Source organism: Leptonychotes weddellii, chromosome X (assembly GCF_054177405.1).
Source record: "Leptonychotes weddellii isolate Sample4059 chromosome X, ASM5417740v2, whole genome shotgun sequence".
Lineage (NCBI taxonomy): Eukaryota > Metazoa > Chordata > Mammalia > Carnivora > Phocidae > Leptonychotes > Leptonychotes weddellii.
Window position 1 is genome coordinate 72,114,932 of NC_138385.1, and position 17,746 is coordinate 72,132,677.

Below are 17,746 nucleotides of genomic sequence, written 5' to 3' on the forward strand. Positions count from 1 at the left end.
GGGAAACTTCTGACCTAGAATCAGCTCAACAACCATTTTTTAGACACCTTTCCCAACTGCATTACCTAAATTGTAAAGCAGACACTGGCCTGGGCACCCATGAAACAAAGGCTGCGGCTCTCTGCCACCTGGTACTCAGTCATGTACAGAGAGGCCTCATGGCCTGCAAACTGAAGGTTCTTTCACTGGAATTATGTTTTTAAAAGACAGCAAATTTCCAAAGTAGAGTTAAGAGAGTATTTACTGGAAATCTAAGCAACTAAGCAAGCTAGGAATTAGATGTAATAAAGAATAAAAGAATCATAATTTACAATCATTAACAAAGGTTTTCATTTATTAGCTGCCAATTATACCTTAGCACTATAGGCATTCTAGCAAACATCTCATGTTATCCTTCTAACAATCCTTTATTGCTGAATGACCTGGAACCCCCCCTCCAAAATCCCATCCTCTCACCTACTCTTAACAATTTTCTCTTCTTCCTCCTGTGTTAATTTCTCCCTCTATACTGAACGCTGCCCATTAGCTTTCACCTCCCCCCTTAAATTTCTGATTTCTCCCAACTTAAATTTAAAACAAAAAACAACTCTTATCCCACTTCCCCTTCAGCTGTCGCCTGTTTCTCTCCTTCCTTTTTATGTCATGATCTATGGGGATGGCACCCTGGCACTGTGCAGTACACAGCCCACGTGACTAAAGTATCTGTGTTGGAACTGTCTACCATTTATTGCTTTCAATTTCTTTTTCCATTTTATGTTGAAGCCAACTACAGTTAGGCTTTTGCCCCCACCAATCCACTGAAATTGTTCTCATCCAAATGTTTTCTGTAAAGTGTCACACAGAAAATATTTTAGGCTTTGTAGGCCATATAGGTCTCTGTTACACATTCTTTTTTTTTTTTTTTTTTTTTTAAGAATGCTTTAAAAATGAAAATCCATTCTTCATTTGTGGGCTGTAAAAACAAGAACAGTAACAAAAGCAGGTCGTGGTCATGGGGTAGATTTGGCTTGTGCCCCTTAGTTTTTCCTGGCCCCAGCAATGTCACCAAATACCTCAGATGGTCAATTCCCAGTCCTTACCTTACTAGGCCAATGAGCACTATATGATTTATACTTTGATCATGCTTTCCTCCTTGAAAGATTTTCTTCACTTGGCTTCCAGGACATCACTCACATTCTCCTGGATCTCCTACTACCTCACAGGTCACTCCTCTTCTAGCCTTCTTTGCTAGTTCTTCAATTTCCTGACCTATTACACTGGAATGCCTCAAGGCTTGCAGTCTTGAGTTCTTTCCTCCATCTACTGCTCCCCCACGCCCCCGCCCTGGCATGGTGAGTTCACCCAGACTCATCCATCCCTTGAAGTGGGTCAGGCTAGCTTGGACTCCTCTCTTTCTCACCCTACTCTGTCAGCTAATCCCATCAGTTCTACCTTCCAAATGAACCCAAAAGCTGACCATTTCTACTGCTGCCATTCTGGGTCTAGCCACCACCATCTCTTAACCTGGCTTACAGCAATAACCTCCAAATCGGTCACATCATTTCTACCTTTGCCTCCTTTAGTCTATCCAGAGTACCAGAGAGGATCTAGTTAAAAACTAAGTTCAGATCATGTTACTCCTCCATTCAAAAACCCCCTACAGTTTCCCATGTAATGCACAATAAAGTCCAATACCCTTATAATGGCCTACAAGGCTGAACATGATTCAGACAGCCTGTTTCCAGCTGGACCACATTTACCTCCCCTCTTCTCACCCTTAGCTGGGCCCACTCAGCCATGCTTGTCACCTTGATTTGCCTCAAAAAATGCAAAACACACTCCTACCTTAGGGCCTACTGCTTCTTGCTGCTCCCTGGGCTTGAACACTTTTTTTTTTTTTTCATTTTTTAATGTTATGTTAATCACCATATATTACATCATTAGTTTTTTGGGCTTGAACACTCTAATCACAAATACCTTTAAGGCTCACTTCCGTAACTCTTTCAGGTCTTTATTCAAATGTCACCTTCCAGTGAAGCCTTCCCTGACCTTCCTATTTATAACTGAATCCTCTACCACTGATCTCTAGTACTCCCCAGCTCCCCTAATACACTTTTCCAGAGAACTAAATATATCATTACCTAATGTTCTATATATAATGCTTACTTGTCTATTTTTTTTTATCTGCATGAATTAAGACATTTTTGTTTGTGGATTTATCCCCAGAGCCTCAAATAGGACATGGACACAGTAGGTGCTCAAAATTTAAGGATAAATAAAACTACTGATCATTCTAGAAGAGATGGTCCCACCAACAGCAGTACTTTAAGAATAAACTTAGAAGTCTTAGAAAAAGAACTTATCTTGGTTTGACCAATAATAAAAGGCTAACCAGCAGTAAGTCAAATATATCTTATAGTAGACTAATAAAAGCACAAATCATTTGGCAATGTGTGTTGGCAACATTTTTTTTTAGATGCTTACTCTTTGACCTTTCAGTTCCACTTTGAAACATCCGTTCCACGGAAACAATCCAAAACATAGGAAAAACTATGTGCGTAAATATTTAGAAGTAAAAATTTAGAAATTGTGTCTAACAGTGAACTGAGTAAAATATGGCACGTATTTTTGACAGAAATAATGTCCATGAAATCCATTATTCTGTTTTGAAAACTTCAGTGGCTCCACTTTGCCTTAAAGACAAATTAGGCAACTTTTTCTACCTTCCTCAGCCTGATATTTCACCCTTACCTCTTCATAATCTATACTCTAGGCACATTTTACCAGCAGCTCTCTCCCCTCCCAAATTCTCCAATTTCTGGAGACTCTTAACATCTTAGTTTATGTGCCGTCCTAGGTTCTCTGGCAGCACTTTTCACCAAAGTCATGCTTCATAGTAATTTATGGTAACTGCTTCTTTAATGGTCTTTTTCACCCACCACAGTGAATACCTAAAACTTAGCATAAGCACCTGATCTTAAGTAGGCAATATATGTAGAAATGAACTAAGTACCATTACATAAATGTTTATGCCACTGTAAATTAACAAAGTTTTGGGGGACTGTATGATCTGTTTTCTTCTTTTGGAAAGTTCCAAGATTGTGTGGGTGTGCCCGTGCGTGCGTGTGTGGGGAGAATTTTGTAATGGAAAAGAAAATATACTCGTGTGTGTGTGTGTTTGTGTGTGTAGGGGGTCAAAATGTAGTTAATAACATTATAGTACTATAAAATGCTTATAAAAACATTCCTCAAACTTCTTTTTCCTCTCAAAATGCGTAAAACCAAATAAAGACAACTATTATGTGAGGAGCCAACAATGCAGCTAGTCCTTCTATTACCTGAGTGGAGTTAGATAGTTGGTTTTTCCACGGCTCCTCTGCGCTGCTGGTCAGGTTTGTGCGGTTATGAGGTAGAGTGAGTGCGTTTCTCTGCAGGTAAGGCACGTTTCCATTACTTCCACTTCCTGTTATGTGATTATTGCCTATCAAAATAGTGTCTGTACTCCCCAGCGTTCTTGATGTGCTACAGGGAACATGGCCTGTAGAAAAGGGTCCGTTGGCCAAAGGCTGCCCAGGGCAGGCAGGGCGGACTCCAGGCTGAGAGACGCTAGGCACTCTGGTCAGAGCAAGCTGGGGCTGCTGGCCAGAGACTGAGTTTGTAGGCAGTGATGAGTCAGCTGTTGGCCCATTAGGAATTCCAGTAGCTCGTACCTGTGCAACTCCTGTTTGTCTCATCTGTCAAAAAGCAAATGAAAAATAAATGCTGCTTGTGTGGCCCAAAAGGTAGAGAACCAGAATATGAAGGTGTGCAACCAGGTAATCTCTGATTTTACTCTAACATTTAATTTCTCTAGGTTGAAAAATACACACTTTTTAAAAACAAGAAACTGTGTTTATTCGTATTTAGATTAGCTCCCTCAGAAAAGCAGAAATCTGTTTTGAGAAACATCCCTTCAGTAAAGACAAAAGAAAGCAGCTGAAAATTATGAAAACTAGAATTTATAGGTCTTTTCCCCAAGCAGAAAACAGGGGATCTCAAATTTTCATTCTATTTTATTTACATGCCAGATCCTCCAAACTAAACAAGTCCTGAAGAAAAGAACCTCACCTCAGTTTAGGATAGCTTGTTAAGTATTAAATAATATAAATAACCCTTAAGAACACAGGCAAAATAGCATGTAAATAAGTAACAAAATACCAACTCTTGTGCTCAAAATTAAATTTACAGCTATTTTTATCTAAAAATCTCTGTCCATTATTAGTATTTTAAGAAGCAAGATTACTAAATTCCACCAAATACTGGCAGAAAGAAGTGGGCATGAACATGCTCTAAAAGGATGTTTTAGTCAAGAAAAATACTCAAAATGCTAACAAATTTTAGGGGAAAAAAATTCTATACACACTTGGTGTTGCTGCATTAAGACAAACTGACTTTCCAGCTGTTCCAGCATCAGTTTCTGTGCTGGATTTAAGTTATTTCTATTTGCACGGAGCTGTTCCAAGTGCTAGAAGAAGAAGAAAGGAGAATACAGTCAAAGGCATATCTAAGAAACCAGCTCAAGCTCACTATTCTAAGCAACCTTGTCCTGAAATGACTACACCAACTCAGAACCGCTATCTAGTCAAAGATACGGATTCCTGATCAACAGCAATCAACCCCAAGATGAAGCCCTTTAAAAAGTTTGAGAGAGTAAGAAACACTCATCTAAAGAGGTTTACTATAATGTGATATTTGAGACAAATGGGCATAAAATTTTACTTGTCAATACAGTATTTTTTGGTATTCACACAGAAAGAAAGTTCTTTAAGCTTAAAAATGCATTATGTCAAGTACACTCAAAGCAGCACTGTTTGGAACAGAAAAAGTTTGAAGACAGCCTGACTATCCAAACCTAGTGCTCTGCTTAAATAAACGTGTGACATCTACATAAATAAATATGCTGTAGCCATAAAAGAACAAAGAAGCTCTTTACGTACTGACATGGAAAAGTCTGTAAAAATACATTATTATCAATATATATAGCATTCTACCATTTGTGTAAAAAAGGAGAAAAATAACATGAGAGAGAAGGAGGATGCATATTTGCTTGTACATGCATGCCATCTCAGGAAAGGTAGGTAAACTATTAACATGGACTGGCTGTTAGAAGGAGAACTAAGTGGGTAGGAGCAGGAACTGGAAGGAGAATTTACTTTATATAGCCTATAATCATACTGATGCAGTCTGAAGCATGTGAATATATTGCCTGTTTAAAAATAAAACTAAAAATAAGTGAAAAAAATCAAGAATAAATTATCCCATTACTCTGATAAAAGTGGGTTCATTTTGCTTATGTGTATATTAATTGGATTTACTGCCACTCAACTTTAAGAATACTTAAAAATTTGAGGTTTACTGCTTGTACTCTTTTTCAAGAGGAAAAATAATCTGTCAAAAGCGTATCTTACATACCTGTAATTTCTGTGGTGTCAAACACCACGAATGAGCTTGTTGCTGTACTGGAGGATGTGACACTGCATGGCCACTACTCCAATTATCAGAAGTATTCTGAGGAAAATTGATAAAAAAAAAAAAAAAAAAATTAAAGAATATTTGGTTAAATCCATGGAGTTAACAATAATGACTAATGAAGGCCAAATGACTATGAATTGGAATATTACATATAAAAAAAGTTATGACATTAAATTCTTTTAAAAATAATTTTACATGCATAATAAATTTGGGAAATCATAAATTTAAAACAAAAATATTGATTCCTTAATAAGCCACCCAAAAAGGCCCACCCCTAAACTATGGCCCAAATGGCTAACCTAAATACCATACTGTCCACTAGATCCAACAATAAATTTATCTCAATGTCAGGAGAAAGTGATGATGAAAAGTGTGTTGAGATCTTAACGGCAGGGAGATGAATAAAATGATTTGATGAATGCAAATTTATCCCTACTTTCTATATTTAATATGATGCTAAGAATTTGGGATAGAAAAACTCAAACCTTTCACTCTTTGATGTCCACAGATTTAATATAAAGGACAGGAGACAGTCAAACTGCACAAGTTCAGGGCAGTTGGGAGTTTCCTTTTTGACTGGGATTTTTCTATTTCTCTAAAACATATACCTTTGTTGGACTAGATGTTCTTTTCCTCTTGGCAGGACTGGACAGGTCATCTACTTGGCTAGAAGGAATCATGTGTAGTGGCAAGGATTGCTGTGAAATTGGTGTTTGACTGAGGCCTACTACAGGTTCAGTATTTGGATGATGAGGTTTACATGCCTAAGAATCACAGAAGGAAGACAAAAATAGGGTTCTATATATTCTTAGTTCATTCCTTCAAATTATAAAACTTTACAAACTGCATATTTTCAAAGCTATGTGGACATCGCTGATTGCAATTATTGAAAATCAAAATCAAATGAATCATCAATGGAGGAATGTGTACCTTCCTTTGAAAAACTGCTTTAAAAATTAAACAAACCACTGCAGCATTATTTTAAGAAATCTCCTTCAAAATCATGAAAATGCACAAAGGTTCTAAATTGGCACCCCAAAATTTCTTCCCATATCAGAGGGAGTTTTATTTTGAGTATCTAGATTCCCTTCACAATTACAGCAAAAGGCTTTTCATTAATAAAAGCCTCCTGTACTTAGTAAAATACGCTTGACCACTACAGATTGAAAAGAACCCTTAAAGCTGGGCACCTGCAGAACATAACCCAACTTCTCACCTGCTGTGCTGTGTTCATGGCACCCTGCCTGGAGGTAAGCTCTGCGGGGATTGGTAGGCTCCACGCCTCCTCAATACTAGGAAGTAATTTAGTTTTATTCTGTAGACTACCTTGTGGAAGGTTACACAACTGAGCCTAGGAAAAATTATGTAAAAAGCAAATTTAACACAAGCCTACTTGAGTAAGAGCAAGTCCACTAAATCTTCCTAAATGCTATAACTAATTGTTTTTAAAAGAAAATAGATTCTTAATTTGGGGTTTCAGAAAGATACTAAGTATAAAGAGGGTAACCGGAATATAAACCTTTGTGAGAATTAAAACAAAGCTGAGCTCTGTTACCAGAGTTCTCATAGCTGTCTTCTCATGAAACTCCAAGCAAGAGTGAAAGACAGTGTTTGTGTTCTTTTCTCTAAAATGCTATGACAACTTAAAAATGTAGACAGCACATAGAAAAAAATTATGTAAATTAATATGCATCAACAGTAAATGTGCAAAAGAGCATCTTTTAAATACTGCATATCTTACTTAAAATGAAAAGTAAAATAATATTACAAGCTATGGTATGTTTACAAAATATGGAAACAAATTATAGACATCAAAACACAACTAGACAAACTTTCCAGCCACCCGCCTCCTGCCTGAGTGTCATGGGGAAACATGTGCCTTTAAAAAACTGCTATTTAAAAGTTTTACCTGTAAATACTTAATTCGTGCTGCAAGTGCAGAGGTATTACTACAACTTTTGCTTCTGGTTGCATTTAAGTAGCATTTAATGGCATCCTGAGGCTGGTTGCAGGATTCATAGAGTGTGCCTAGGTCCATCCAGGCTGCAGCATGGCCATGGTCCAATTGTACAGCACAAATATAAGCCTGTAAAGCATCCATAGGCTGATTTTGCTGCTGATATAGCACGCTAGAAAGAGAAAGTCAGAAAAAAAATAGGTCAACTAAGAAAACTACTTAGCTTCTCAAGTGATATTAACTACTAAGTACATTACACGTTATGCAACAGTTGTATATCAAGTATAAGACCATTATTTTTATATAACGTCTTACCCTATTGAACACCATGTATCTGCACTTGCTTCTGATTTATCAATAGACTGCCTGTAAGATATAAAGGCATCCTGAACTTTCCCAATACTTGAATAGCACCTGAGAGGGGAGGGAAAAAAAGATCCAGACAATTCCATTAATACTGATTAATTTTCTGAAAAACTTCAAGGCAAATAAAAATCCTAATAAGCTTACAAATTTCTGTGAATGTGTATATATATAAAAAATTATAATGTACATTATAATTAACCATTCAGTGAACTATACTGTAGTTTATCTGATAAGTGCTAAAGCACGCTGCATTAATGAACAATATTAAAATAATTAAAGGCCATATTACTTCAATATCATATAGAGTTGAAAGCGCACACGTGCACACACATGCACACGTGCCATTCCACTTAAATAGCTTGATCTATTTATATAGCTTACATTCAGTAAGAACACAGAGTTAAAAACCAAGAAAACCATTCTATGCTGGTAAGATTTGCTGAATCAGATTTCAGTTCTCCTTTCCTAAATAATAACCATGAGCTCAATCATTCTGTAATTCGTAAAAAATACAAACATTAAGATGCAGGTAAAATCAAGCTAACTATCAAAAACAGTAATAATAAGGTGAGTGCAATATTTCACGACATGTAAGGGTAACAAGGTATGATTAAAGTTTCAAGGACCTGTCATTTTCTTAATGCAGATGTACTGGATGGAAACACAGAGCAGCAGCTGAAACTATAAATATATAGAAATTATCTTCTTAGTGCTTGGAACTAAGGAAAAAAGAAAAAACAGAACCCAGTCCCTGCCTTCAAGGAGCTTACAATTTAGTTGAGGACTGAAGACACATTACAAATGTCATGATGCCGTTATCATATGGCTGACACAGACAAGAACTGTTCTGAGAATTTAGGGTAAAAGACATCAAAATACACACTACAGGATTTAGGAAAAGCAAGAAAGGGAAGGGTAACACTAAGGAATTTGAGTATGTATAGATGCATATAGTTTAGATCTGTGATTATCAATTATCAGCCAATATATGGCAATTTGGCCATGAAAATAAAATGGAAAGATAACATACACTTACATAAATTTTCCATTAAACTAATTAATACTTACACTGCAACCGACTTATTTTGAAATACAACTGAGTAAACCTCAAAAAAAAATTTTTTTAAAGATTTTTATTTATTTATTTGACAGAGAGAGAGACAGCGAGAGAGGGAACACAAGCAGAGGGAGTAGGAGAGGGAGAAGCAGGCTTCCCGCAGAGCAGGGAGCCCGATGCAGGGCTCTATATCCCAGGACCCTGGGACCAAGACCTAAGCAGAAGGCAGACACTTAACGACTGAGCCACCCAGGCGCCCCAACAGCAAAAAATCCTTAAATGTTTTTACGTGCCCAAATAGCATAGTTAGATCCTCATAATTATTCTTTGAAATTCTGATTCATGTAATCCAAAAGTCTGGGAACCACTGATTCAGACGGAGAAGATGAGAGAAGGCATTTCAAAATGTTGTTTGAACAGTATGAGCAAAACTTAATGTATAGAAGACAGCACAGATACAAAGAGTAGAGAATTATAAATCCAGCCCAAGGATAACCTGAAGTTTTTGGTCTTCTAACAAGAGAAATGGCACCACGAAAGCACTTTACAGGAATATTAATCTGCTAACAATGTGTAGGGATAAACTGAAAGGAAAATAAATTATGGACAGTAAAAAAGAAGGCAGCTATACTCACTGGCTTGGAACAGGCCAAAATTGGGGTAAAAGTAATGAAAATGGCAAGAAAGGAAAAGAAGGGAGAAATAGTAAACCAAAAAGACAGATAAAGACTCTGTGACCAACTGATTAGATATCCATGGGGGGGGGAGGGGTGGGATAACTTAGATTTAAGCCTGAGCAAAGAGAGTTTAAAAAAATAAATAAATAAAAAGTGACCTCATTGGCAAAACTAAAAGGAGAGGAGATGGTTTGGAAAAGAATATGAGGTTTGAAAAATGCTTACTTTGATGTGAGGTGAGAACACTAAAATGGATAATGTTAGGTAAAAAATAAGAGATGTGGTCCTGAAATTTAATACCTTGAAATACAGAGATCTAGATTTGGAATTCATCCACATAGAAGAGAGGGTTTAAGAACACAGGACGACTATAAGGGAGAGGTGAAAAAGCCTAAGGAATCACTAATCTTATGGATTGGGCAATAAGAAATGTCAGTGACTGAGACAGAGGGGGCCGTGTCAGAGCGAGCCTGCAAACTTTTACAAAGGGAGAATTCAGGACAATGCCAAATAGGGACAGATACCACAAAGGAAGGGAATGCTTAACAGATAGTAGAAAACACATTCTGTTTGTTGTTGTTAAATCAAAGCCAAATCTCAGATTTACAGACAAATTTACCTAACCACTGAGAGGAATAAGCAGTAATTCCCCAACCAATGTTTTCACATTCCATTCCTACAAAGTCAAAGTAGGAAACCAATGTGCCCAAATGCAGACGTCCCAGTCCAACCACCAACCACTTTTCCTCTAATAAAACTTAACTAAGTTCCCCTGAGACAGCCTTGTGTCTCTGAAAAACCAATGAGGTTCTAGGCTCTAGTTCCTGTTCTGATTTAGTTTACCTGTGTGACTGTGACCTTGGACAAAACATTTTCCTCCTCTGAACTCACTTTCTATATCTGTAAAATGACAGGATTTACAGAGTGAAGCAGGTGACCTCCCTGGTCCCTCCCAGCTCTAACATTCTATAGTTCTGTGCTAACAATGTCAGTGATCAGTACCAGTATAAGAGCATTACCACATTACCCCTGTATTATGATACACACATGCCAAATGACATCTTCAACACAGACCTGAATGCAAAGGTAAGTAATAAAAAGCCTTAGAAATATTAGGGTCATCAAATCCCAAAGCTGCTTACTGACACTTGAGGTCTCCATTCAGAGCTTTAATAACTTTTAAAATATATATTATCTGTAAAAATTTTCTCACAACAAAAAGGATTAGAAGCAACACATCAGAAGGCAGTGAAAGGAGGTCAAAAAAAAGTAAACATCAATGAAAAAAGTCTAAAACAATCGTCAAATTATGTTATTACGGATAAAAAGTAATGAACATCTAACATGATAATGTTGAACTCCAAAACAAATTAAACTGAGGTAAGTATCCTTTATTTGAGAAATCATAAAGCATGTTGTATATTTGGAAAATTTTATCTGAAAAGATTCAAATAAAAGCATCTCAGCAGCTTAAATGTAAAGTCAGTTAACTAAAATTTAAAAAAAAAAAACAAAAAACAAAACAAAAAAACAACCCTCCTGTGGAATACTGCTCACTGAGCTGAAAATTACAGCACTACTAAAATAGTAATTTTAGATGTTTAAATGCCTAGAATTTTTTTTTAAGTATACTAAAAAGACAATCAACACTACTGTATTGTATTAAACTACTAATCTTTATTTTAGGTCAAAAGGAAAATAATGTCTGGTACACATGCCTTTTAACCTATATTAAAATAAATTTTCATATATAACGTTAACACTAGAGGCGATGACTAGGCAGCCCCTACTTTCTAGTGCTGGACCTCCTTCCCAGTCCCTGTATGAAGCCTCCCACTGTGCAACACTAACACTAGCAATGGGGCTAGCTTTAAACACAAATAGTGTTCAGTCAGTTCATTTATTCCATTTATTGAATAGCCACTTTGCTAGGCGAGAATATACAAAGATGGTAAGATCCAGTTTCTGCTCCCAAATATCTTCAGTGAAAGAGAAAGACAAAGTTTGGACTCTTAAGCTTTACTAGTGAGCAACCCAAATTAGATTATTTTATAGAGCTTTGGAAGGTATTAGAAAATTTCTGCTAAAAATAGGTACCTTCCCAGCCAACTCTTATTGTACATTATTAATGACTAACCAAAAAATATTTTTTTTAAATCTTAGTATTACTCCATCTCATAGAAACACTTTGCTAAATTTAAAGGAAAAATGAAATCATACAAAATACTAAAACTTAATGTGATTTATGGAAAACTCAAACAGCTTAAAATTAAAACAACACAGGATAATTTCAAAAGAAATCATAAAATTGAAACCTTCAGGGTGAGAAGGTACCTAACAGATAATCTATAACCAGGGTCTCTCAACCTCAGCACTACTGACATTTTGGGTCAGGTAATTTTTTGTCCTAGAGGGCTGTCCCACTAGATGCCTGTAGCATTCCCCATAGTTGTGATAACCAAGTATTTCCACACATTATAAAATGTCCCCTATGGGCCAAAATAGTCCCCTATGAAAACCAACGATCTAACATAATCCTCTTATTTAATAGGTTAAAAGAAAATTGAAGCATCAAAAAGTTTGACTGCGCCATCCATGATTCCAAATATATTAGCCTAACCAAGACTTGAATCCAAGTCTCTCAACAACTAGTACACTGATCTTTCCACCATACCACAAAAGCTAAAACCAGTTAGGAAACAAAATACAATCTAATAATGGCCCCAAAATATAATCTATCAGATACATATACAAAAGATATATTTCAGATAATCAGTAAGCACAATTTCGGCATTTGAAGTACAGAGAAAAGTTTATAGACTTGAAGAAAACTATTTTCATTATATGTCACTTTCTCCTTTCCAACAAATCCACTAATAATGTATCCACTTTCTCACTGTGAGATGTCAAGTAGAACTGATTTCAGACCTACTATTAATCAAATTATGTCCATTCTAATGTATATATCATTATTCCAAATCACAAATAGCAAGGTCCCATTGGCTACTGGTGGTCACTAGGCAGAATAAGAAATTAATTCTGTTCTGTTAAATAGACATATAAAGAAAATACTAGAAATCAGAAGAAAGGGCATTTAAATACTAGAATGAAGAACTACTATCTGATAAGACTTTTTAAAAACCAGCAATAATTCACATCAAATGAAAATCCAACAAGCAAAATGAGAAATGTCCCAGTAGAGCAGATTATGCTGTGAGGAAACTACCACACTCAGAAGTTTTCTTTTATTTAACTCCCAGAAATCTGTGTGATAATATATTTAAAAAGGAAAATACACTGATCAGCTTATAAATGTAAACAAACGTTTTTAGCTCATAATTCAAATCTCTTAGGTGGAATAAACAAAAGCAAAACTTAAGTATAGTCTCACCTTCCAAGGAAATACCAGGACTGGCCAGAATTAGGATCTGCTTCCAAGGACTTCTGGAGATACTGAATAGCATAGCTTTCCTTGGTGGCTTTATCTCCCAGAAGATCCACAGTGTGATGCATCCAACCTATAGTAAATGATTAAAAAGTATTTACCTAAATGACTTAATTGTTTTTCAGATTTTAAGAATACTAAGCAGAAAACACGTAAGTAAAAATATTCTTTTTTCAGTCAACTTATTCATTTAGTTTGGCATACACATTCCCAAAATTTAGAACTGCCAATTCTGATTATAAGGAAGTCTGTTTCTCACAGGAAGGTACAGTCAAACCTATAAAGAACTTTATTCCAGAGAAAATGAAACGATATTAAGCACTGATTTAACACTTAGTAGATTACAAACTATAGTTCCTCTTTTCTACTTTTGGTATTTGAAAAAATTCCAAGTTATGAAACAAAGCATATAAAGATGTTCAATCTTATTCAGTGCTCTATGTAAAACTTTATGTACATTTTAAGACTCTCCAAGACAGTCTATTAACACAATGTTTATTTCCAAGGAATAAATATTAAGACTACTTAATCAATGATAGCTCAGAGTACAACACACACATATAACCCTACCTCACTGGCATTGGCCACGTATGTTCACAACTTATCTAGAATAAAAACTATAAAGCATTCGACAATTATTTAAAAAATATTCAAATGGTGTAAATAAAAATGGTATAAAATGCGTACCACAAATGTTTAATAAATAAATTTAGATTGTGCATAATAGTGCATAATCTCAATTGTATGTAGAATCTCAAAAAGCTGAATACATAGGAGATATTAGAATGGTGATTACCAGGAATGGGGAGGTAGGGGAAATGGGGAGATACTGGTCTAAGGGTACAAAGTTGCAGTTATGTAGGATGAGTAAGTCTAGAGAGTAATGCACAGCAGAATGACTGTAGTTAATAATATTGTAATATATACTGGAAATTTGCTGAGAGAGTAGGTTTTGGGTGCTCCGACCACACACAAACAAATGGTAACTATGTGAGGAGATGGATCTGTTGATTAGCTTGACAATACTACTCATTTCACTATGTATAGGTATATCAAAACAGTTGGAAACGGAAAGGAAAGGAAAGGAAAAAAGAAAGGGGAAAGGAAAAAGGAAAAAGGAAAGGAAAGGAAAAGGAAAAGGAAAAGGAAAAGGAAAGGGAAGGAAAGGGTTATGTAAGCAATCAAAAGATTGGATCATGGAATAATGTATTCTAAAACCTTTAAGACACACAGGAATAATTTGGTTTAATTTGCTGGGGAAATCATATTTCAGTTGGATCAATTCAAGTGCATAAAATCAGCTCTGTTCTTTGTATATAGTCCATATTATACAAAACAAATAAGGACCCTTATTTTCTGACATTTATTATAGTTGCTGTGCTCCAAAAGATATTTCAAGGAGACGGAGTTAATATATTTTATGAAAATACACATCAATCACACATTTACGTTTATTCATCTGTTCCTCCATTATGCCCTATTACTAGTAAGAATGGAACCTAGAGAAACAAGCTCTAAAAGGACCTGCTTAAGCAGCAGTGACAAGCAAGTAGGAAGGACTGATGTGCAGGCATAAGTCAGACTTAATTAGGAGAGGTATTTTTCTGTTCAAAAGCATGAAAAGTTTATTATACTTATACACTCTGAAATATGGTAAGCCAATGCCAAAGATGACAGGTGATTCAGACATAATCCAAAACTATTTCAATCTATTTCCTAAATTTAAAAGGTGTATGCATTTTTGCTACTGACATACTCTTCACTGCAGCTAAAATGCATAAATTAGCTGAATGAGTAAGCTGCCTTATGCTAAAGGCACCACTTTGTTCTTTTTACTTAAGGACACAAAACCTTTCTTTACTGTACTAGTAAGCTTGTTTTAATTTTTTTTTAAGATTTCATTTATTTATTTGAGTGAGAGAGAGCCTGTGCGCATGTGAGTAGAGGAGGGACAGAGAGGGATAAACTTGTTTTAAAGATACAAATTCACAAAACTCAAACATGATCTGTAAACTTATTAAAAAAATATTCAAATACTTCCACAATTTTTAAAAGTATGGATAACTCAAGTAAAATTCTAACCAGAGATTAAATTAAAAACAAAGCTAAAAACAAAAGTTTTATATTAAGGCAATGTGCTCATTTTGTGTAATTAATCATATGATGGGTATCAATATCATGAAGATCAGTGATAAAATCTAGGCTTAAATGATTTTAAAATTATATAAAAAGTCACATTATGAAAATATTCATATTACTACACGTTGGTTAAAAATTAAAGAATAAATTATTTGCCCAGACCAAAAACAAATAAACAAAAGCTGGGGGGAAAAACCCAAATAACACATACATACAAGAAACATGACTCAATAACTACACAACAAAACAAAATGTAAGGAACTCAATCACTATCTTCTTGGTCACAGTGACATATTACATCCAAATGGCTATGTTTCTTCATCTTTAACATTAGACTAGAATATTGCATGTGTACAAAAACACTATACTGTTAGATGTTCCACAACTTTTAGATGAAATGTTTTAGTTAATATTATTGACAGAGCTATGAAAGCAAGCTCACCAATCACCAAGTGACTTTAGACAAATCATTTAACTTCATTCAGTGCTAAGCATATCTGGCACAAAGGAAGTATTCAACCCCCTTCACCCATTGGTGAAGTACTAGAGAATAATTCTGAGAATTTAAAAGGACTAGCTACACTGAAGAACTGAAATGAGATGGACAATGCTTGGCAAAAGGTGGAAATATGCTCGGTTCAGATTAATTCTATCAACTCTGGGTAAAAGAAGGAAAAAGAATAGAATACATGAGCCACATATTTGCCATCCCTGACATGTAAAAATCATAAAGAGAAATACTTATAATACACTAAATGTACACTATTACATACCTAACTGTTGTAAGACAGTTGCCTTTACTTGTGCAGAAAGGTTTTCCGTCTGCAAAAGTTGTTCATAAGCTTCCTTTGCAGAATGATACTTCCTCTAAAAAGCAGAAAAAAAGAGATTTAAACAAAAATAAAATTGGTATCTTTGAAGAATTAGCGCATATATTAAGATTTACTACATAATACTAAAAAAGAAAAAAGATTTACTACATAATCCTGATACTTTAGCGTACTTCTTCCAGCCAACTGAAAGAAGAAAGTGCTAATTCCATTACGGAATGTTCCTTTAACACTAGACCGTTGTGGATAATAGGTCCATGTTTCAGAGTAACTAATACCAGTAAACATTCAATACAATAAAGTATTAAAATATGCCCTTTTAAGAATTTGCCAAATCTCAATTGTTAAAATCATCTCAACTTATTTAATAATAATTTCATCTTTATTATGTAACACTGATGAAGCTAGAGAAATATTCTACCTCCAAGTGCATAATCTCTGTACCTAGAAACACCAAGTTCCCAAGCAACTAAATATAAACAACAGAGTATACACCAAAAATGTTTTTAAAAATCTAAGTGCAAAATTAGTTAAAATCTAAGTTTAAAGGTACTGGTATATATCCTATGGAAAAAATTTATAATATGTATAACTTTAAAGATACCAAACCTCCCGTACTTACAGAGTAAAAGCGTTCGCAACACTTAAGGTTCCATAGGCAAATCTCTAAATGAAACCATTTACCCACAGTCCCCTCCCCCAAGTGACAGAAACCCGTTATTGCTACAGTTATAAAGCTTAAGACAGCTCCTCCAAGAAAAAGGGGAAGGGGAGAAAAGGGGAAGTCAACAAAAGAAAACCTCCTAAATACTACCTTTAAAACATACTCAGCAGAACAATGGATTGAAGTGGCTTTTATTCATTATCAGCAATAGTCCATAGCTGCCTGAGCAAACAAATTCTTCTCAAAAACAAACAAACAAACAAACATAGGTAGGGGAGTGCCTGGTGGCTCAGTCGGTTGTGTCTGCCTTCGGCTCAGGTCATGATCCCAGAGTTCTGGGATCGAGTCCCGCACTGGGCTCCTTGCTCAGCAAGGAGTATGCTTCTCCCTCTCCCTCTGCCTCTCCCCCCACCCCAGCTGGCTTGTGCTCTCTCTCCCTCTCACTCACTCACTCTCTCTCTCTCTCTCAAATAAATAAATCTTAAAAATAAATAAAAATAAATAAATAAAATTTAAAAAAAAACCCATAGGTACAAATACAAAACTAGCTGTAGGATCCTCAGGCAAATCACTAAAACTATGATTCAACATCCATAAAACAGAGCTAATACCCAATCTTTCTATCTGGAGTTGTTCTAAAGATCAAATGAGATAAGCAAAGAGCTAGAGAAACAAATAAGGTGCTACTTGAATACAGTATGTGAACACCGTAAAGATCTGAAAGAACTGGCCATTAAGATTAACAGACGTTACTACATAAACTTTTACTCATCAGTTCAATTAGCTCCCCCTAACTATTAATCTGATCCCAAAAAGCTGTTGAGACAATTAATACAAGGTAAGGACCAAGTTATCCAACTCAATTCCTTCAAATGATATGCTAAAACATACTTCCAAACACAAGTAATAATAGTAAAAAGAAAACATACTTGAAAAACTGGTTGCATCACACTGAGAAACATAAAGTTGGATTTCTACTTCTTATCATATATAGGCAGAGAAGCATATGAGAGAAAAAATGTAGGAGAATATTCTCTTGAGATGGGAATGAATTTCTTTGACATGGCCAAAACCAATACAAATCATAAGGAAAAGTAAAGATCTGATTTGAAACACAAAGC

The 17,746-nt window shown here is 35.5% G+C and overlaps 1 protein-coding gene across 10 annotated transcripts in view; it reads right to left on the bottom strand.

Moving 5' to 3' along the window:
- Nucleotides 1–17,746, bottom strand: part of KDM6A (lysine demethylase 6A) — a 199,156-nt gene that overhangs the window by 48,417 nt on the left and 132,993 nt on the right. For 4 of the 10 annotated variants that reach the window (XM_081808961.1, XM_081808960.1, XM_081808968.1 and 1 more), the window contains 9 exons: nucleotides 15,905–15,998; nucleotides 12,939–13,065; nucleotides 7,763–7,861; nucleotides 7,400–7,619; nucleotides 6,707–6,841; nucleotides 6,099–6,254; nucleotides 5,431–5,526; nucleotides 4,382–4,483; nucleotides 3,318–3,713 (listed from right to left, as the gene is read on the bottom strand). In XM_081808961.1, the coding sequence (XP_081665087.1) occupies nucleotides 3,318–3,713; nucleotides 4,382–4,483; nucleotides 5,431–5,526; nucleotides 6,099–6,254; nucleotides 6,707–6,841; nucleotides 7,400–7,619; nucleotides 7,763–7,861; nucleotides 12,939–13,065; nucleotides 15,905–15,998 (1,425 nt within the window). The remainder of the gene's footprint in view (nucleotides 1–3,317; nucleotides 3,714–4,381; nucleotides 4,484–5,430; nucleotides 5,527–6,098; nucleotides 6,255–6,706; nucleotides 6,842–7,399; nucleotides 7,620–7,762; nucleotides 7,862–12,938; nucleotides 13,066–15,904; nucleotides 15,999–17,746) is intronic. The other 6 variants (XM_081808963.1, XM_081808964.1, XM_081808962.1 and 3 more) reach the window with 6 other exon arrangements.